Source organism: Lissotriton helveticus, chromosome 3_1 (assembly GCF_964261635.1).
Source record: "Lissotriton helveticus chromosome 3_1, aLisHel1.1, whole genome shotgun sequence".
Classification (NCBI taxonomy): Eukaryota; Metazoa; Chordata; class Amphibia; order Caudata; family Salamandridae; genus Lissotriton; species Lissotriton helveticus.
This window is the reverse complement of record NC_136061.1, coordinates 1,980,105,052-1,980,127,499: the sequence shown is the minus strand read 5'-3', so window position 1 is coordinate 1,980,127,499 and position 22,448 is coordinate 1,980,105,052. Positions and strand designations below refer to the sequence as shown.

At 45.0% G+C, this 22,448-nt stretch overlaps 1 protein-coding gene across 1 annotated transcript in view; it reads left to right on the top strand.

The window, feature by feature from the left end:
• The window catches only part of CERS3 (ceramide synthase 3), a 375,229-nt gene extending 355,470 nt beyond the window's left edge, over positions 1-19,759 (top strand). The window contains exon 10 of the mRNA XM_078683111.1: positions 16,957-19,759. Within this exon, the coding sequence (XP_078539237.1) occupies positions 16,957-17,082 (126 nt within the window). The 3' untranslated portion in view covers positions 17,083-19,759. The remainder of the gene's footprint in view (positions 1-16,956) is intronic.
• Positions 19,760-22,448: the final 2,689 nt, after the last annotated feature.

Here is a 22,448-nt window from a genome sequence, read left to right as displayed (position 1 = left end):
TACTGCTTTAGTCTGACGAATACATTTTTGCAACTGCACAGCGCCCCCATGTTGTGTGCAAAACCTTCAGCAAGTCTTGGCTTGCTGAAGGTTTTGCTGAAGTGCCAACTGCATTTCGCATGCAGGGATTTGAGCCCATACTTATAATATGTAAAGGTTCTAGTACAATTGCCTGAATTCGAAGTGCTGGTGTCGAAAAAGCATAAATTGGGTGAAGCTATCACATAGCATGAGGCCATCTGAAACCTATGCTTTTTATGTGCAAGGGAATTGTTGACATCGGTTGACCATGCTGTACCTGCAGTATTGGCGGAAACCTCCCCATATGCTTCCTATGACGTACTGGTTCTGTGTGAAGAAAGTGTGTATAGTAACTCTGACTACTCTTCTCCCCATGTGGCACTCAACTGGCAGCGATCGCCAATCCTTGCCTATAGGTGAAAGGTACGACCAGGGAACTGATAAATTCATTTCCCCCTCAGGCGCTGTAACTCACGCACACAGAATGTGTGTTGTATAGTAATCCTCATGGCAGTAGCTAATTTCGCCTTCCCAGAAGGATCACTGTAGCAGTGATGTGCACAACGCACTTGAGATCAATGAAGCTACCCCAAGGGGTAGGATAATTACCGAAATCCTTTTTGTCAGTATGCCCTTGTGGAATGGAGTGATAATCCTTGGAGTGGCTAATGTTATGCGTCTTTTAAGATCACTGCAAAGAGGAGATGCACAAGAGCACAAGGTGCACATAGCTGCCAAGAGACCCCCATGTCATGTGTGACCCTTCCAGCCAGTTCCAGCTTTTATTCAATTCACTTCTCATACTGCAGTGGTTTGAGATTATACTAACAATGTTAAAAAAAACAACAACAAAATCACACTCCAGAATGCAGTATGCTATCAAAATAACAGGTTGGTGGGGTCCCAAGTCACATCGAGCTTTAGATTTATTTGTGAGCATAGAAATAAAATAAAGAACCACAATTGTCGATGTGGCCAACTGGAAAATGAATAGAAAATGCATTTTCCTTTGAGAAAAATTAAGATAAAAATGATAGCAAGCAGCTCTTGTTCATGACCCCCTATGATTTAAAGGAGTGATGCGTGTCCTCCCTTCTGCTTCAACCAGAGCTCCAACTGTATCTCAATTTCTTTTAGTTCCCCTTCACCCTCTTCCTTACTACATTTGCTTGCACAAAGGCAGAGAAAGTAGTTTATTTATTTTTTCTTTGAGAAATTTAATTTCATTAAAGGCACCATTTCATGGTGAAATGTAAAGCAATTGAATAATAAATCCAGGAATGACATTTGTAAACATGAGGATGGAAAGCTTCAAAAGCTTTTTTGCACCAACATTGTGTCTTTGCACTAGCTAATGCTCCACAACCAAACCCGGTATGTGCATAGAAATGAAAACTGCTGCTTTCAATCAATCGATACAATAACTTCTGAAAAGTACTAATGCCAAAGAGTCTAAAAAAATAGCTTGTCAGGTTGCGTGCGGCACCCTGGCCATACAATGAGCATTAGTGGCCTGTCTGAACCAGTGGTCCCTTTGACTTCTGTGGACCTCCCCAGTTAATCATTAATGGCACCCAGGGACCCCACTGAATCATTATTAGAATCCAGGGACCCCCATTGAGTCAATATTAGAAGCCAGGGACCCAGGCCTCAGCATTTTCGATGAGTTGCAAAACACAAAAAAATACAGAAACAAGTATTCATTACGCAAATACACAAATGATTAAATGTTTCATTTAATTCATAAATATAAAAAATGCGTTATTTTACTCGAAAGGTTGGAACTTTTTTTAATTCAATTTAGGCCACTAATCGTCCATACTATCTATAGTCTGTTGAATGCACTTGCACTGCTCCCGCAAAACATTCTGAAGATAAAAGCTTACTTTTTAGCTTCCAATTTCAAATTGCTTCACATTTATAGAACGTTTTTAAAATGTTACGTTTTATATTTTGCTTATTTACTTATGCACACTTTATTAATCTGTTAATATTATTCTAAGCAGTCGTGGATCCCCCGAGTGGTCTTCGCAGGCCTTGGTCGTACACCGGACCATAGGTTAAGAACCAATGGTCTACAGTACACCATAGTTACAGGTACCCCAATGCAATCTGCAAAATTGTGCAGCTGCCTCACCAGCATTGAAAAACGGTGGGCAATTACAGCCTCAAGCTGAATTGCTCAAAAAACAAACTCCACCTCAAAACTCTTGACATCTGTGTCCACCACTCACCTTCTTTGCAGATCATGTACCTCTCTAGCCGGAAGTGTGAAACAGGGAGTAAAATGGGACATTAACTTCCGCATAAATTTGCAAGTGACCACACGTGCAAAAACTTTTTAATCAAATTCTCAAGAAAGACTCTTGTTTATCTCCAGCCAATACCACTTTTTTTGAGTTCAAAAAGTTTTATTAATTTGAGAGAAAAAGCATACAATCGGACGAGGTTGCATATGACATGTCAATACTACTTTAAGTAGCTAAGGCCTGTTCTGCACAAGACTTGACTCCCTGTAACACCTTGTACTATGGACTACCATCATGCCAAATCAAGACTTCTTAAAAAGTACCAAATGCGACACGGAGACGTTAAAAAAAAAAAAAAAAAAAAAAAAATTTTAAAATCGCGAATCAGTAGAAGCACTCCTTCATCCATTATACTTTGCCTCCTTTGTTGTTCAGCATGTCTGCCTGTGCCCTCTGTGTTCTCACTTTGTCCCGGTCACAATGAACACTTCTTCAGTTCATTGCACTACAACTTATTGTCTAGTGTGTTGCTGTTGTGTGCACATCAAAAAAGAGAACTTCAGCCTTGAGATTAGGTGATGTTTACAGCACACAATATTTTAAGTTTTTAGAGTGGGTTTACAAGAGAGATGCACCTTCTATAGTTAAAAATACATTTTAAATGACTGTTATTTTGTGAATGTTCGCTCAACGTTTTCTGACCTAGGTTCTCATCTAATTATTTTCATCCAAGATTCCATCATCCTCCACTTCACAGCTCGTTAAAAAAAATGAAATAACTGTGACAAAAAAGTGACTTGGTTTAACGACAATTCGAGACCAAAAATCTAAAAGCAAAAACATGAGCAAAAAATTATTCAAGTTCTGAAAATGTTACCATGCTCCCTTGCTTGAGTGACTAAGATCCTATTATCTCGTATTAGCTGTGTCAGTGAAATGCAAAAACCGTACAACACTGTCCACGTACTATCGAGTACCTGCTGACTTGGCAACCTCTTATTTTGAAGTCTAGCGTTTCCCATGATCTCCGTATCAGGTATGCCGTGTGTGGGTAGCAGGCTTCTCCCACTCTGTGGCCTGGCTCCTTGCCCAGGCCGCGTGCAGTGTTAAGCTCGCGCACTGCTGCAGTGGACACAGTTTTTTTTCACTGGCCACCTTGGATCCTAAATGCACAATGTGAGGAAGAGCCCTGCATTTACCTCCCTTCTTTGGATAGTCCCATGTTCTGGCTAGGAAGAGACTTGAGAAGTAAGGGCTGCTGAACCTCAGCATGAAGTTAACGTCCACAAGTCACCCAAGGGACCTGACACGCAGACTCTATCTCATGGGCAATAAAAGCACAATCACTTTCTGCAGAATAATGGACAAAACATGTGAGGAACCAGAGATCGTAAACTTGCTGAAGATGTGCTGCATCTGGTCTTGTCTTTTCTTCATGACACACAAGGAAAATAACAAGTCTCCTGGATGCACGGGTTAGTAATTCTAGTGACAGTCCTTGCCTATAGCCCACAAGACAAACTTAATGTTTTCTTGCCGCTTAGAAGCCGTCATTAATTACCACCCAACTCAGTAGTGTCCATTTTGCCATCCTCAATACATTGAAAGATTGAATTAGCACTTCAAGATCCCTCACTTATGCATGTTTGTGCATTGCGTACCTGACCACCTGAGCTATCTTATTAGCAGTGGAACTGGTGATCTGCTCAGGATTCAAAGTTGTGGCCTGCAAATGGTCCACAGTGACTGGGACAGCCACCTTATCCGCGAGCTAGTATTCCACCCTGAAACTTGCCGAGTGCGCACATCTCTGCAGCAGGTCCTTCAATGCACTGAAGTTTGTTGTTCATGTTAATTAAGCGGTACAAAAGGGGTGGTGATGGACGGAGCATGTGAACCAATCAAACACTCACACCGAGTCAACAGATCTGGGTTTAATCCATCACCGTTCTTTAGCCCACTCTGCCACCCCAGTTCAGACATGGCCATATGCAAATCAGTCTGACCCTGTGCCTCATGGGAACAGTCCAGCCCGAACTGCCAAGCCATGCCTTTCCTGGACCGGAAACAAGCTTCCTAGGACCGGTTTCTGGCATTTCAGCTGCCTTCAGCCAGGCTTGCTTGAATCCAGTGGCAAAGTGAGCAAGGGACTCACGTCTGAGCATACCCTGCCAACTTATGGCGAACAAAGCGGTACAAAAGGGGGTAGTGATATACGGAGCATCTGAACCAAATCAAACACTCACACCCAGTCACCGTTCTTTAGCCCACTCTGCCACCCCAGTTCAGACATGGCCATATGCAAATCAGTCTGACCCTGTGCCTCATGGGAACAGTCCAGCCCTGGCTGAAGATGGCTGAAATGCCAGAAACCGGTCCTAGGAAGCTTGTTTCCGGTCCAGGGAAGGCATGGCTTGGCAGTTCGGGCTGGACTGTTCCCATGAGGCACAGTGTCAGACTGATTTGCATATGGCCATGCCTGAACTTGGGTGGCAGATTGGGCTAAAGAACGGTGATGGATTAAACCCAGATCTGTTGACTGGGTGCGAGTGTTTGATTGGTTCAGATGCTCCGTCCATCACCACCCCCGTTTGTACCGCTTTGTTCGCCATAAGTTGGCATGGTATGCTCAGACGTGAGTCCCTTGCTCACTTTGCCACTGGGTTCAAGCAAGCCTGGCTGAAGACGGCTGAAATGCCAGAAACCGGTCCTAGGAAGCTTGTTTCCGGTCCAGGGAAGGCATGGCTTGGCAGTTTGGGCTGGACTGTTCCCATGAGGCACAGGGTCAGACTGATTTGCATATGGCCATGTCTGAGCTGGGGTGGCAGAGTGGGCTAAAGAACGGTGATGGATTAAACCCAGATCTGTTGACTGGGTGTGAGTGTTTGATTGGTTCAGATGCTCCGTCCATCACCACCCCCTTTTGTACCGCTTTGTTCTTGTTAATTATGAACGGTCAGCAGCTAACCCTCCTATTGTGGAAAGCTGCAGGCAACTAATGTCACTCATTCAGATTTGTTTATGGCAAACGCAGTTTTTCAACCTTTTAAGGCTGATTGCTGATAACAGGATCACCACTCATTAGGCTAATAGCACTAGTTTTGCTTAAAAGGAAGACTATAGAAAACATGGCATGTAAAAAAATATATGAATGCTAGAAAGAAGCTTTCTCTATTTTCCATGGTTTAGGCTTCTGATCTAAATTTGAAAGGGGGTAATTAGGAAATAAATGTTCGCAATCAAAATGCATTTGAGCTGCTTAAGTTTGACATGCAGTATGTCCAATATATTTTTGACAATGGCCCAGGGCACGAGTGCTACATCATTTCCTAAATATCTTGCTATGTATTGGTTCCACTCAGTCACCGGATTTCGGTCCTCATGCGTTATGTTGATAGTCGCCACTTACAAAAGGTTACTAGTTGAGTTTCTTAGGCTTTAGCCCCCAGAGATCCCCGCCACTCTTTTCTTTCCTCTTGCAGCAGTGGACAGAAGACACTGAATTTCATGAACCAGAGGTCAGAGGTGGGGCCCTAAATCAGACGTACATAGAGCCAACATAGCTAAGTAGAGGACTTCGTTCTAGCAAGATGCAGCGTGTACAGCACGGCTAATATAGCAAAAAAATACAAACGATGCAAAACCAGTTCAGAAGAAACAATTCTGCTTTAAAATTCAAGTAACCTGGAGAATAAATCTCTGATCTAAATTAGACATTTCCTGCCCTGAAGCCCAGAGCTAGTATTATCAGATTACTTGCACGACATGGAAAGGTATTCAAATATGTTTTGCATTTATTTGTGCAGAGTAGGTTTAGCTGTCTTTTCCACTCTGTCTTGGTGAATTGTGTTTGTTCAAATCAGACCGATTTGCTTCGGCTTTCTTAGTTTTTCTCTCCCCTGTTTTCTTCTAGCACCCCAGAAATCATCCCCAGCCCATCTCTTATTCCAAAATAATCTTTAAGGTTATTTTTAGTTCTCTGTTTTTGTATATGAAAATGAAAGGATAGAACTCTAGCAAGTATGTTTGTGTTTCATCTGATGAAGGCTCTATGTCCTTAATGCTCATGATAGATGACATTTCATATAAAAACCTGCTTTTGAAACTAAAACATCAGCGATTTCTAAGTGACCTCTTTGCTACTTTGCTCGAAGCAGGTGGCAGATGTGTAGATGAAATTGTACCCGGTACCGGAGGGCCCTATCTTAATGCACTTCTGTGTTGGAAGTAACTCGCAATCCCTGGATGGAGCTGTGGAGATATTACCAGAAATCCCTGATTCTTCCAGTGTCCCCACACCTATATCCGGGGAACTCCTAATGAGGTCCTAAAGTCGATCTGAACAACTTTCTTGAGACGTTATTAATCGCTTTACTAAAACCGTGGGAGAGTTTTGCAGCATTTACTATGTGCTGTAGAAGCCCTGTATTCTTGAGTGCTAGTCAAAATCTAAGAAAAGTATGTTTGGTGATGTTGAATCAGATTGTTTATTACTCAAAGTAGTCTGTTTGCTAAGCCTTTGGCATATAACTTCCAGTCAATAATGTTTAGCGAAACTGGGTGATAATTTGCTGCCTCTAGTACATCCTTAGCCTCAGGGGCGGCTCCTCCACATGGGCGTCGGAGCATCGCCTCACTGCTTTCTCACACTGCGAGAAAGCAGTAGGCGGGAATGCCTAGTTGCGGGTGGGTGGGTTGGGTAGGAGTGGCTAGCCCAATGTTATGGGCGCTGACTGTTTGGTCGGCCCCAGGGCCGACCAAACCAGTCATGATCACTCTCCGTTTTCTCCATGTAGGCAGCATGCATACGTGTACAAACGGCGTCCTAGCCAATCACAACGCTGCCATTGCAGCATTGTGATTGGCTTAGGGGAGGAGAGGGAAGCCGCTTGCTTCTGCTTCCTGTGAGCAGAGAGGGAGCAGAAGACAGGACGTGGGAGTCTGGGACCGGAGGCGAAGGTACGTTTTTTTATTTGATTTATTAAATGAAAGCCACGCGACTCCACCCCCCCCTGACTCCCCCCCCCTAACTCCCCCCCCCGACCCCCCCTGACTCCCCCCCCCCCCCCCCGACCCCCCCCTGACTCCCCCCGACCCCCCCCCTGACTCCCCCCCTGACTCCCCCCCGACTCCCCCCCTGACTCCCCCCTGACTCCCCCCTTGACTCTCCCCCCTTGACTCTCCCCCCTTGACTCTCCCCCCTTGACTCTCCCCCCTTGACTCTCCCCCCTTGACTCTCCCCCCTTGACTCCCCCCCCTTGACTCTCTCCCCCCCTTGACTCTCTCCCCCCCTTGACTCTCTCCCCCCCTTGACTCTCTCCCCCCCTTGACTCTCTCCCCCCCTTGACTCTCTCCCCCCCTTGACTCTCTCCCCCCCTTGACTCTCTCCCCCCCTTGACTCTCTCCCCCCCTTGACTCTCTCCCCCCTTGACTCTCTCCCCCTTGACTCTTCCCCCCCTTGACTCTCCCCCCCCTTGACTCTCCCCCCCCTTGACTCTCCCCCCCCTTGACTCTCTCCCCCCTTGACTCTCTCCCCCCTTGACTCTCTCCCCCCTTGACTCTCTCCCCCCCTTGACTCTCTCCCCCCCCTTGACTCTCTCCCCCCCTTGACTCTCTCCCCCCCTTGACCCTCTCCCCCCCTTGACCCTCTCCCCCCCTTGACCCTCTCCCCCCCTTGACCCTCTCCCCCCCTTTGACCCTCTCCCCCCCTTTGACCCTCTCCCCCCCTTTGACCCTCTCCCCCCCTTTGACCCTCTCCCCCCCTTTGACCCTCTCCCCCCCTTTGACCCTCTCCCCCCCTTTGACCCTCTCCCCCCCTTTGACCCTCTCCCCCCCTTTGACCCTCTCCCCCCCTTTGACCCTCTCCCCCCCTTTGACCCTCTCCCCCCCTTTGACCCTCTCCCCCCCTTTGACCCTCTCCCCCCCTTTGACCCTCTCCCCCCCTTTGACCCTCTCCCCCCTTTGACCCTCTCCCCCCTTGACCCTCTCCCCCCTTGACCCTCTCCCCCCTTGACCCTCTCCCCCCTTGACCCTCTCCCCCCTTGACCCTCTCCCCCCTTGACCCTCTCCCCCCTTGACCCTCTCCCCCCTTGACCCTCCCCCCCTCTTGACCCCCCCCTTGACCCTCTCCCCCCTTACTCTCCCCCACCCTGAGTCTCCCCCCCCCGAGTCTCTTATCTCTCCCCCTTCCCCTCCCCCCCCCCCCTTGACTCGAATATATATATCGAGAATTTAGCCAGCAGTGGATACTTTTTCAAAAACATGATAGAGAGCAAATCGGATCCTGGTACTTTCCTCTACGGTTCTCCACGGGTCCTGTAGTAGATTATGGTTATACATAGTAAAAAAGTGTTTATAAACCTGTGGAACTCCAAAATTCCTTTTATCCATTCAGAATTCTTGGGAGTTTGACAAAGATGGCCGCCTGAGGAGGAGCTGCACTGGGAAGCTCCTGGTTTTGGAATCACCTTCGGGTGTAAATCCCTGATAAACCACCCAGCCCGCCCATCCTCCGTCCACCTACCACAACCGGAACATGAAAACAGGCGACAGATGACATCAAATTGGAAATTGGAACGATCCTTACTGCGTTCTCCTGTCTGGTCACTGCCTGGTCACTGAGCAGCTCGGCGTGCGGCGAGTTTCCTGGGATCGGTGGATCACCCGAGTGTAGTGCTGAGGAGCGGCTCTGGGACTTGGCGTCGGACCACAGATGCATCTGCGATGCTGGTTGCGGTGTGCCGGTAAGCGAGATCAGAGGAAATAGATCAGCGTTTTTGAGGCCGCGTCGGAGGACCTGGAGCGAGGCTCATGACTGGAGCGGCTGCGCGGGAGCAACCAGGGGAGCGACGCGAGGAAGAGGGATTGCGCCAACCAGAGCGGCGGGAGAAACCCTGGTTATGCTACCGGGAATCCGGCCCCGGTGAGGAGCATGGACATAAAGGAAGGACAAGCGTCGGCGAGCTGAGAGGAGAATGAGTCACGATAGAGGCTCTGGATCTCCCAGTCGGCGTTTCCAGCAGAAGGGAAGGCAGGACAGAAAAGGTCTCCCCATCTCACTTATTTACACACGGCTACCGGGGAATCCTTCACATAACTGAAGCTGGGAGACTGATACGGCATGCCTGACCCTAAGATGGCGGCGAGTGCAGACAAATAAGGACGTGGAAAGTGAGAAAAGACTCCCTGCAGACAAATAAGGACATGGAAAGTGAGAAAGGACTCCCTGCTAACAAATAAGGACGTGGAAAGTGAGAAAGGACTCCCTGCTAACATAAAAACAAACACAACGGCAGCCATCTTACAAGGGTTGTTTTTTACACCAAGCATAGAGCTGAACAAATGTCAGCTGGCGAATTAATTAATTGAGTAATTAATTAATTAATTAATAAGCACTCTGAAAGGACTACGAGAGCTAATGTGGAATAATTAGGAAAAAGAGAAGCCTTTCCCAGCACTACTCAGTGAAACGATAAGAAAAAAAATTCTAGATCCGAAACTAAAAGCAACAACAAAATTAACATCAGCAGGGAGGCTACCTGGAATAAAACTGAAAAAGAAACACCATAACAAATGCAGAACGGAGCAAAAATGAGCGAAAGATACCCAGAAGTTACTGGCTTGAGTGCCCAGAGTATAAAATACCCTAATAACTTAACTAAAAATGCAGCTAAGAAGTTTAAACACGACTACCTGAGAAAAAACCCGGACATAATATTCGCAGACCTATACTTTAATGCAACTACTGGTACGAAAATGAATGACCTCATATTCTATACATCCAAAACAGCTAAATGGCGCAATGCCTTCGCTAGGATGCTTACCATAAAAACTACGAAAAACATTCCTCACGGATTAAAAGTGTCAACCGCACCATCACAAAGATGCAGAGCCGAACTTAACATCACGATATATAAATCCGGAACAGTGCTGATACAAGCAGCAAACCATGATCTAGAGAGATTTGCCAAGACTTTCCCATCGATAAAAGACGCATTGGACGACCCGAGTAATCAACCTCTCCTAACCCCACCAGTAGACACGCCAGGCACCCATGAGGCCACAATCAGAGGCGCAATTAGAACCAGGAGCCATCATCATACGCCGGCATCAACTCTAGCGACTACCCGGGTAGAGTTAACTGGACTAGTATGGCCTCTACCAGAGAACACGACTAGAAGAACTGAGAGGCCTACCTCTCAAACAAACAAAAAACAAAATCAGCACCTTAGAAAAGAATCGCCCCTATTCCCGAACCATGAGACCTCTCAAACAGATCATACACTGGCAGTGAGGGTAGCGCCACCTAACAACCAGGAGTGGGATGAGACTGAGGATGGTGAGACAGTGAGGGTAGCGCCACCCAACAACCAGGAATTGGTTGAGACAGAAGACATCAGCCTTCCTACATCCCAAACCCTCGTCAGAACCATACCAACTTCGTACACACCCACATTAACTAACGAACACACAACAACACAGGTCCTATCTAACTCCAGCAACCTCCCCACACCTCACGCTAATACAACACCAGCGGCGCACAGACCCTCAACCTCTAACACGATCCTACCAACTCAGAACATATCCAACATCAACGATGCACCGAATGGAGATGGAATAGACAATCTAAAAGAGAAGATAAAGAAAATGGCAGCGCAACGAAGATTCGTGCCAAAAAGGAGAAGAGTTGAGCGGATGTACAGATCGGCCGCCCCAAAGAAACCCCACCAGAACAAGAAGGACTTTATCAAGCTTCAGAAACTTGTGAGCAAGCTAACACAAGCCACTATGAATACCGTACAGGCGATAGAAAAAATCGAAGAGAGGACGGAGAACATTGACGCCAAAGTCACGGATATCCAAAATCTCGTACAGTCCTCACACAGAAAGAGCATCGAGGCGAACATGCGTTTAATACAGAGAGACAACCGACCAGACAGGGCGAAGTCACTATCTAAAGAGGAAACGTTGGCCTTAATCCGAACATATGACCTATCGGACCACAAGGAGGAAGAGAGAATCCAAACAGTCCCGCTAGACGCTAACAGAACAGCGAGGAAAAACGAGAGAACTTCCAACCCCCACAATCTACAGCACATACAGCTAACACCAAACGAAGCGGAAAATGAGATCGCCAGTAAAAAAGAAAAACACCTATCCTGTCTATTACTCAACTGCCGATCAGCTACCAAACATGCATCGGACATAGCGGACCTCATCCTCAACAAGGACATCGACCTGGCAATCCTTACAGAAACTTGGCTTACGGAATCCTCATCCCCAACCATGGATCTATTGATACCACCGCAATTCAACGTTCTCAGACTGGATAGACACGGAAAGCTAGGGGGAGGGATAGCATGCATTCATCGATCTGACATAGAGGTTAAACAAATTCAGGCCGACCCGCTGGAATCATGTGAGTATCTTGGTCTTAACATAAGATCACCCAACACTCAATGGTGCAACCTGCATACTTTCTACCACCCACCAGGAGATAACACAAAGTTTATAGCAGAGTTAATGGAGATCATAACAGCCAACTCGAATGACGCTGCCAATAACATATTCCTAGGCGACTTCAACCTGCATTGGGAGAACTGCAATGACAAACTGATCAACATGCTGAAAGGTTTCCTCACTGAACTAAACCTCACTCAAGCGTGCACACTGCCCACACATTCGAAAGGAGGGACGTTAGACTGGATAATCTCAAGAAACAAAGCTGCTACAATCCACTCCATAACTCCATGTGACTGGTCGGATCATCACGCCATAACTTTCATGATACCTGCAACGAGAAACGGTAGAACCAGGCAACCTGTCAAGACCAAAAAAATGGACTCGAGACACAAAAGAAACAAATATGGAACTACTGGTCAAAAGCTGTGAAAGACTTAAAGCCACCCAACGATATGGAAACAGTTAACGAACTGACGGAACACTACATAACAACTGTCGAAAATATCGTTAATACCACCATGCCACTAAAATTGAAACGAATCTCAGAAAAGACAAAAAACCCGTGGTTTAACGAAGGACTAAATGAAGACAGACGCAAATTGAGAATGGCCGAAAGAAAATGGAGGCAACACCCATCAACTCCGGAACTGGAAGCCCTCAGAAAAACAAGGAAACAATATAATAAAAAAATCATCAACTCAAAAAAGGAATTTATAAGAGAAGAACTGGATAATGCCAAAAACAGGCCACGAAAACTATTTGAAATCCTAAAGGAGCAATCAAACAAACTAGCCAAAACAGTGCAAGAACATTCAAAAACATCTCTAAGCTGTGATGATTTCTCCACATTTTTCATGGAAAAGGCCAAAGCACTCGAAATAGAGCTTAAAAATTCGGCATTAAATCTTCCCAACGAACCTTGGGCTACTAACGATGCCAACTCTACAACAGTTTGCACTAAGGCTAAAAACAAGGCGAGCTGGGAAACATTTGAACTGTACGACCAACACACGATTGCCAAGACGCTCTCAGGAATCAAACCTAACAACCACCACCAAGACCCTCTACCTGCAAAATGCGTAAAAGAAATCAATCACATCTTGATTCCAATATGGACCGAAATAATAAATGCGTCACTGTCACAAGGGATCCTTCCAGACTGCCTAAAAACAGGTCAAGTCGTTCCCATAATCAAAAAACCTACAGCAGATACATCAGATCCAAATAACTTTCGCCCAGTGACCAACATCCCTTTACTGGCCAAGTTGACTGAGAAATGTGTGCAGAACCAATTGTGCCAACACATCAACAAATTCTCCTTGTTAGATGAATGCCAATCAGGATTCAGAGCAGGGCACAGCACTGAAACAGCGATTCTCCACATTACTGATGACGCATTACAGGCCCTTGACCAAAATCAAGCATGCTTACTGATTCTCCTGGACTTGTCATCGGCATTTGATACGGTAAATCATGAAGCATTACTGGCCAGGCTACGGGACAGGATGGGAATATCAGGAACAGTGCTGAAATGGTTCGAGTCCTTTTCACAGAACAGAACACAGCGCTTCCTGGTTAACCAATCAATCTCCCCTCCGTGCCCTACCACAATTGGAGTTCCTCAAGGATCGACATTATCCCCAGATCTGTTTAACCTATACGTCGAGCCACTCACAGAAATTCTACAAAAATCTCAAATATCCTATCACATGTATGCAGACGACACGCAAATATACGTAAAGATTGGATCCATAAAAGAATTGGAATTAATGAATGAGACACTAAAAATGACACTTCAATGGTTAATGGCAAACCACCTGAAGCTGAATGCACATAAAACAGAGTTCCTATTAATCTCTCCACCAAAGAGGAATATAGAAATAATGGAATGGATGAAAGTCGTGACCGCGCTAAACTGTACCCCTACCCTTGTCAACTCAGCCAAATCACTGGGAATCATCTTAGATGAGAATCTAGACATGAAAGCCCACATTAACTCAATGGCGAAAAGTGCCCGATTTCACTTGAACTACCTAAGAAAATTGAAACCTTTCATCACAGAGTCAGACCTCAAATTGGCAATCCAATCCTTGGTTATCTCGAGGATTGAATATGGGTGCACCACCTTGGCTGGATTACCAAAAATGTCCACAGGACCATTGAAAGCCTGCCTTAACGCTGCAGCAAGACTTATCACCGGAACTAGGAAATATGACCATATATCCCCACACCTGAAAGCATTAAACTGGCTACCATATGAAGCAAGAATCCAAATGAAGCTAGCATGTATCACACATAAAGCATTACACGACAACACCCCAAGATATCTTACAAAGAAAATTCAGTTGTCCGGTGGCAACCGAACATCTAGGAGTGCTGGGGAGCTGCTACTACGACCAGCATTCTTCCGAAAGAAAAAAACGTATGACAGAGCGTTCTCAGGAGCGGCCCCCAGAATATGGAACTCACTCCCTCCAAACATCAGGAAGATCCAGAATCTGGTAACATTCAAACGGGAAGTGAAGAGCCTGCTGATGAATAGATACATTACTTAATGAAGATCACTGATCTTGGATCTGCTATAATACTGCCTTAGTACAGATCATGTACGCTATCAAAATAGGAGGCTCAGACAATACTATAATGGAATATGTATCCTAAGATATGGGAACAACCCAAAGTCAACAGGAATGGAGATTGGATTGAACAGAAGAACAATATCTTTCATGAACCTATACAATGCTACCTCATACATGAACCTATACCATGCTACCTCATATTTGCTATATATACATGTCTTGTATTTTATTTAATCATAGCTTACTTACTTTTGCTAACGTCACATGTGTTACGAATTTATATGTCATCTACCTCACTGCGATTGCTTGCTAACGACGTATACTTATGTAACCGTGTTTCCTTTTACTACCTCATGTTAAGCGCTCTGATACCTACGGGTCTTGTTCGCGCTATACAAAACTTTATAATAAATAAATAAATAAATAAATAAGAGCATAAATGTTGAAGGTTGTGATCTCGCAATACCATCACTGAAACGGGGCCAAAGCCAGGGTCGGATTGGTAAGGCAGGCACTCAGACAATGGGCCGGTATGTGAGTTGCAGCTGTGGGCTCTTTTCTGGGCAGTCTGGTGGCCGATGTGGGCTGTGTCGGTGCAGTTAAGAAGCAGCCAACGGCCCAGTGGGGGCCAGAGCAGCCTTTCCAAGGCAGATGCTCCTCTGTTATCTTCCTTTAACCAAGGTGTCATTTCCAGTATCTAGAATGGGCTGGCACATTAATGTATGCAGAGCGAGCAGGGGTCAGAGTGGCCTCACTTATATCCAGGTGTGGTTCACCAGTGTGAATTAATCCGTGCACAAAGAGTCCTGGCAGCCTTTGCATTTTTTTATTCTCAGTGAAGTTAATAAAACATGCCACTTTGAGACAACCCTCCTCCTTCTTTTCATAATACATAACACTGAAGCAGTATTTAGCAAAAATTCCCAATTCAAAAAGGTGGGCCACTTTTTTTAGGGTGCCCGGGCCTATTTGTATCCCAATCCAACCCTGGCCAAAACCACCTCCTTTCCGAATGGGTTCATGAATCCAACAAATTCTAATTTGCTGCCTTAAAAAAATGGGATAGTAATCTGTATTGCTAAGTCCCAGTTCGTGAATAAACCGCTCCTCCATCTGAATCCCTTTTCAGTTGCATAATTTCCATGCGCGTAATCCTCATCTCTTGCAACTTTACATCGCCTCTGTTTCCACCCATGCTCTGCTAATGCCCTGCTTTTCACTGGATGGCTTACACCTTTGATATTTAGTGAGAAGGTATTAAGTCTGCCCATCATGCAAACATAAAATAACGCTGTCATTTGCACTTGAGCCACTAGAGAATGCAGCAATGACTTCCTTAAACTAGCAACCACAAAAGGCTGTTCTGATCAATAACATTAGTCGCCCTTCACTGAGTACCACCTAGCCTCACAGACTTTGAAGACTGAGGTAATAAAAGGAAAAATATTTTAAAAAAGTGAAAGATCAGATGCATAGCGAAAAAAATGTGTAAATCGCAACATAGATGGATATCGTCACAAACACCTCCCTCACAGATTCCTCGGACCCGCCACCAACCATTTACGTAGCATTATAGAACAAAATAGCAGCCTCCCAAAGAGCCTCACCCTTTGAAATGATTAACAGTGAAAACACCGTTCATCAGAAGTCCTCTGCAGACCAGTACGCATCTTTGTATTGATTCGAAAATGGGGAGAATCGTTTTTTGGGACAATCTATATCGTCCAAATCCATTGGTCACAGTAGAGCATCTAGGCATGATACCAGGAGACAGCTTTATAGTCCAAACTGGAATCAGGAAACCCAGAAAAGTGACAAGAGAGCAAATTGCAAAGTTTGGGTCTCTGCGGGTGAAGAATTCTCCCTACAGAAATGCATTCAAGAGCTCGATACAGTTACTAGCCTTCATTGGTTGCACAGTACCTTCGATAGTTCCTGTGTGCCTGGCCTAAAGTGTTTCCCTTGCTGAATGGCTATCCTGACTTGACCCCTGTCACAAGGATCCCGTCTTCTGATGACCTCTTCTCCTTCAATGTCCGTTGTCATAAAGCTTCCCTTTCCAGGAAATGCTGCTAATCTGAATCTTAAGATTCAGATAAGCAGCATCCCATCTTAAAATGGTCTCCGTCAATCTGTAACCAATTCTGTTAGGGGTCATGTCTCCCAGCAGCGCGATTGTGAAGGACTCTCCTAAGAGGTGGTCTCATTACAAGTGCTCTTTTCCCTAATGTTTTCTCAGGGATCTGGATTTCGGTGACTCTGTAGTTAAGCTATCTATACTGTTGATTCAAACATCTTTGTTGTGGTTTGTGAGGCAGAATTTGTTGGGTTTGATTCATGTTGCCTGTTGAAAGTTTGTTGGTGCTGGTGGCCAATTTCCATCATCATCATCATAAATGTATTACTTGGACAACTGTTGTCTGAAATGAAAGGTGTGTCTTGTAGAGGCCCCAGCCCGGTGACGCAGGTTGTTGTCGTGAATGCCTTGGCATGGTGATGCAGCCTTCAACTGTTTGACTGCTGTCTCTTGACTTAAAATGTCTTGACATTGATGTGTGTTGTTGAAAATGACACCTCTGTGGTGTTTTTTTTAAATGTTGTATGTTGACATCTCGCCCACCCAATGTGTTTTCTTCTCTGCTCAGATGTCGGGTGATGATCGAAGCGACAAGGAAGAAGACGATGTCTCCGATGATGGGGAGGACCAGTGCCTGAAGAATGGCGCCGGAGCCGGCAAACACCGGGTCCTCAATGGCCAACCTGATCACTAATGCCGCGGGGGAAGAGCCCCCTTCTGCAGAGTTTCTTGCACCGCGTGCTCTGAACCAGCATGTCCAGGCTGCAGTCAACACCCCGGCTAGCCTGGTGCGCTGGTCACGTGCTCTTACTGGACCTGGAGAGACGCCAAGTTTTAAAATGTTCACTTGACTCGACCAAATGTGTTTACTGCCCCCTCCCCAAGTCCTCCCACAAAGCCTGTAAACCGCTGCATACCAGTGTGTAAAATACATATCTATGTATGTAAATATCTATATATCCAAAGGAACAGATAGAAATGACCCCGTTGGCAGTGTATAGTGTTCTGGAGTTAAGACACACTATTTAGGAGTTAGAATGGGAGGTGTAAACTCGAAATTCACTTGCCTTCGTCATTGCTCATGGGCGGGCCTGGTAAATTTGCTTACCCCACTGAAGAACATGAAGCACTCCCTGAATATTCGCCACAAACAGTGGTGATTTTCTTTGTGTGGTTGCACCGAAGGAAGATGGCTGCTGTACACATTGTGAGAAAGGGGGGTGTCCAAGATGCTTGTAGTGAAGGGTATTTGCTAATCCTACGGCAATTTTTACTACGCCCTTCAAGAGATGACAATTTTTTGTCGTTCCCGCCTGTGGCCTTAGATTTTTTGAACCGCAAATCATGTTTGTCCTCTTTAAATTACTCTGGCTGCTTCTGGAAGAGACCTCCTTTTTTTCTCTCCCCATTTTGTTTTAAATCGGTTACTTATTTGCAGTTTATAATTGGTGCAGCAGCTCAGGAGTGAAAGTCGAGCGGAGCTATGTGGAGTGTCTGCTGTTGCATCGCTTGTGCCACTCCTAAATTGTAAAAGAAAGTGCAGGAGAGGACGGGATTGAAGGGTTGGTACCAATGTACCACATACCTGGTTGGAATAATGTGTTTTCTTATTTGACTGAGAGGTGAGGGATACGTAAGTGAGCATCAGGGCCGGAAAGATACACAATTCTGGATGGAACATGAGGTATACGTTTTTTTATGCCTTTTAGTTCTGGTATCAGAAGGAAGTTAATTGCAGTCAAATGTAAGCACAATTCCAGAGGTTTGCATTCATGGGTGTACTGTTTAAGTGTTTCCGACGTATCACTGGGAGTAATGTACGCTTCCTCGAGGGCTCTCGCAAAAAGTAGACCATTGGCCGGATGTCCGTTACGCACTGTATGAAAGTTGGACAGGTCCTATCTACGCCCATTGCTTCAAAACGTGTACATAAGACAGCGTAATACAATTTTATAGCTCACAAACCTCTGGAGGTGTTTTTTATTTTATTTTATACAAAGCCATTCACGAGGACTCACTGCCCTCCCCTTTCTGAGCAATGTGAATACGGCATTACACTGCATTTCGTGTGAGTGTGTGTAGGTGTACATGAAGTATTTGATTGGAATTTCGAACCAAATTAAACTCCCTGCTTGGATGAAGGCCTTTCTTACTCCGAGCTTGTGCAACAAAGTTGCGGTTTGTGTGGGGTTCGTCGTCTTTTTAGATTGGTCTGTTAATTGTATTGGGTGAGAATACGTCTCTAGACCATTCTCCTTAGGTCATTGGCAAGTCCGATGTAAATTTGTATTTTTTTTTTCTCGCAAGAATTTTTATTTTCAAAGTAAATTATCATGACCACAACGTCACTGTCTGCAGAAGAACAGAACTGTACCGACGGGAATCACCATAGAACGGGCTCGTGATATTTATAATTGTATGACATGTGCAGAGACCTCGCTTGCCGGCATTTTGAGGCAATTCTGTTGCTCTTTGGGGGGGCGGTGGCATTGTTACTTCCGCTTTGTGCCTTTAGAGTGCACTGCAGTTCAAGAGTCGATAGGTGGCAGCAGCACACAGCGTTTGCCAGGAAGATTTCGTGCTTCCTGGTACCCGTACTGTGGCAGTTGCAATCTGAAGGCCCTTGAATGTAAAGTCTAAGCCCGGGTGAAACATTCCTGTTGGTATAATCTTGCCTACTTTTGGTACTTTAGTTTTACGTTCGTTTTATGAAATTTCACGTATTACACAGTGTTTGTGGCAAAAAGTAAGCTCGAATACACAGTAACCGCACAAGCCACCAGAACCTGAGCCGCTGCTGTTTGTGACACTTGTAGTTTTTGTGCTATTATTTTAGCACAAAACGCGTCCTTGCACCCACAATAGACACAAGGACGCATTTCGCACTCAAATATCACGGCAGATGCTATTTTTGAAATATGCTTAATTTTTCCAAATATTTTCGTAGTTACACAAAAGCAAATTGCATGAATTTTGCACACACCGAGTAAAACACCCTACAAAAAACCTAATGTACTGGTAGAGCTCGCATCAAAGATCATCCACAACACACTGGGCAGGGCCCAAAAAGGCTTCCTGATAAGAATTTCAAATTAAAGTGTATTTTACATGTAAACACGGCAATTCAGGTCCCCTCTTCAGTGGCTAGAGATTTCTGTCCTAATTCCAGCTTTGTGTACAGGAGGGAGGATTGTGTCAAACCCAAGCGAAAATAATCCTTTCTGGAATATATGTATTTATATTACGCAGACGTCCATGCACGCAGATGCACACAAAGAACTAGTGATCCAAATGAGTATGTGATAAAGTGCCTTAATTGTGAAACTATGCAATGAACTGCAACCCATGTAATAAATCAGTTTTATTCCTTTTATGGGCGTTAGTATTTCAGTTTGTCAACAGCATGCAATTTTCCATGACAATGGACTTTACATTAAATTAACAGTATGAATCTTGAAGTTCGAAAGTGCTGCCTCTGTAAGACAACGGAGTTCTTTCTGTGTGCTGCCCGGTTACATTGTCAGTGCCTTACCGAAGTAGAATTATAGTGTATGTATTTAACTTACTAATGCATTGCACAATGACAAGAGGCAAGTAGCCCCTTGAGATGCCCCTTCAGTCTCTGACATTGCCAGACACGAGAGGAGCCTAAAAGTACCTCAATAGTTTCCTTAAGGTGGCTTCCAAAAGCTTTAAAGTACCTAAAACTTTTTTTCTAGATAAAAAAACTCTTGTAATAATGGTGCCTTTTTCTAACTAATATTGTTTGCATATTTAGCTTACAGGAAATCTAAGTTTTTAAGTCCAGCCTATTAGCTCATGCAAGGTAAATTGTGGCTAACCAAGAACACAGAGGAGCTTGGAGTCCCCCCATTGCTTACCATTCATTTGCTTTCCTTGTCACTCCTGTGCCTGCTTCTTATTTGTCCCAGCTTGTCAATCTTGTGTTTGTCCCTTCCATGGATCTTTGCCTCTTTACAGTCTGTAATTGATTCGCATTGCTGCTTCCACTGCTTGATTTTCAAGCACTACTTGTTTCTTTTGTTAGATGGTCTCTTGTAGAGTGTGCGTGTTCAAGTTCTCTCTTGTGTACGTCTCTTCCCCTACATTCTATGTTGCTCTCTTCTGCCCGACTGATTCGACCTGCCCTCTCCCCTCTAGCGCTTGCCTGTTTGTGAATCCCCATTGATTCTCTCCACCTCTACCCACCTTGTTGCTATCCACCAACCCCGTGTTGCCTACTTTACTAGTACTACTCCCTCGCTTGGCCACAAAAACACTCGATATTCCACATTCATGTATCACACATGGAAGTGCTCTATTGCTTTTCATTACACCTAGGGACAGGTTTACTAAAATCTCATACAACGTAGCAGGCAAAAATGCTGCGCTGCGTTGTGCGCCACAAAAATAGCAGGACAACGCCATATTCACAAAAATATGGCACTTCCCTCCCCCTAACGCAAGCGATGAAATTAGCTGCCCTATCCCACGCACACAGCTTTGGACCATAGAGCAAGGGTGTCTGCGTGAGCCTAGCATAGCTTTATACTGGAAGGATCGCCTTCCAGTTCTAAATACTACGCTCAGAATAACTTTAAACCGTTTCCGACTTGGTTTGTGTGCTATACAGTGGAGCACACATACAAAGACGGACATGGAGGGAGAAAAGAAGGCATTTCTCCTTCATAGCACCTAGTTGAAATGGGCTATTTTCTGATGTAAACCCGGCCTACTTTTTTATGTAAATAGGCCTTTGCGTCAGAAAGCTTGGGTGGTCGCATGGGAACGCCCATGCACCACCATGGTAAGCCCCCTTGGCGCCAAGTAATGCAAAGCAGCGCTATTCGCTGCTTTGCCTTACTTTCATGTGGTTTTCTAACTAATAAATATGTAAAAAGTTTGCATCGATTTGGATCACTTTTGTGACACAAACACAGTGTAAAATCACAACAAATAGCCCCCCCTTCCCGGTGGTAGCCGCCTCCCTTTTATTAGATGCCCTTGTATCCAATTTTGTTTCATTGCCCAGTAGTCTACCCACTTCTTGCTGATTGCATGGGTTTTTGTTCCAAATTCCCCTTTTATGACATTGGTAACGACCTCTCTTTGAGCACACCTAGTGCTGAATTACCTCTGATCAGACCTCTTAGCATCCACTCCATTTAACATACCTGGATGCTCCCACTTACTCTTGATTATGGTTAGTTTTACCGACTGACGTTATCAAACTCCATTGGTCACTCTGCATAATGGCTACTTCCCATTCATGGTGCCTTCTTCAGCTGAACAGATCAGCTACCCCCCTCCCCTCTCCTCCCCTCCCCCACCACCAAGCGCCTTCAGACCCTCACAGGTGAGTATTGTGCTTACAGTTCCCTGATTGATTTTTAACCCAGTTCCCTTTCTTTAACCACCTTGTTGTAGCGACAGCTTTCTTATTCCGCACTTCTTTTATCACACCCATCGTGTCTCCCTTCAGTTTGGTCACCTTTGGTGTGGCCATTTTAATGTCACCAACTAATAACCATGCTGTTTACAGAGGCATGTTTAAAAATTAGAATTGTGCGAACAATTGTGCCTGCGGAGGGTGCTGGATTGTTGCTTTATTTAGAGAGGAAACTGCACTTTCACAGAAAAAAGAGGTGCTGAGGCCCAAGATTAGTTGTGCAACAGTTTGGAGCTCCCCAAGACACTGCATGTTCCAAATTTGTATCCCGGATAGAATTCGCCTCATTGCCAAAAAAGCCTCACTTTTGATATGAAGTGAGTACTGCACATTCTGGGAGACTTATTCAGAACGATAGTTCATTTCACAAATATTAAACACGGTGGCAAATATTATTTAATTTTCAGCCTTAACAAACTACTGATTAGAAGGAATCAGCCCTGTTCCATTTTTAACTCAAATGTCCTTACTGCCATAATGTACCCCCAGCCTTTCAGTATAAAGCTGCTACAAATTTCACTTCACTTGCTCATTGTGCTGTTTATGCGCATTGTCTTGTCAATTTATTTGGTAAGAGCCAAACAAATAAAGAAAGCTTGAAATCATGTTGA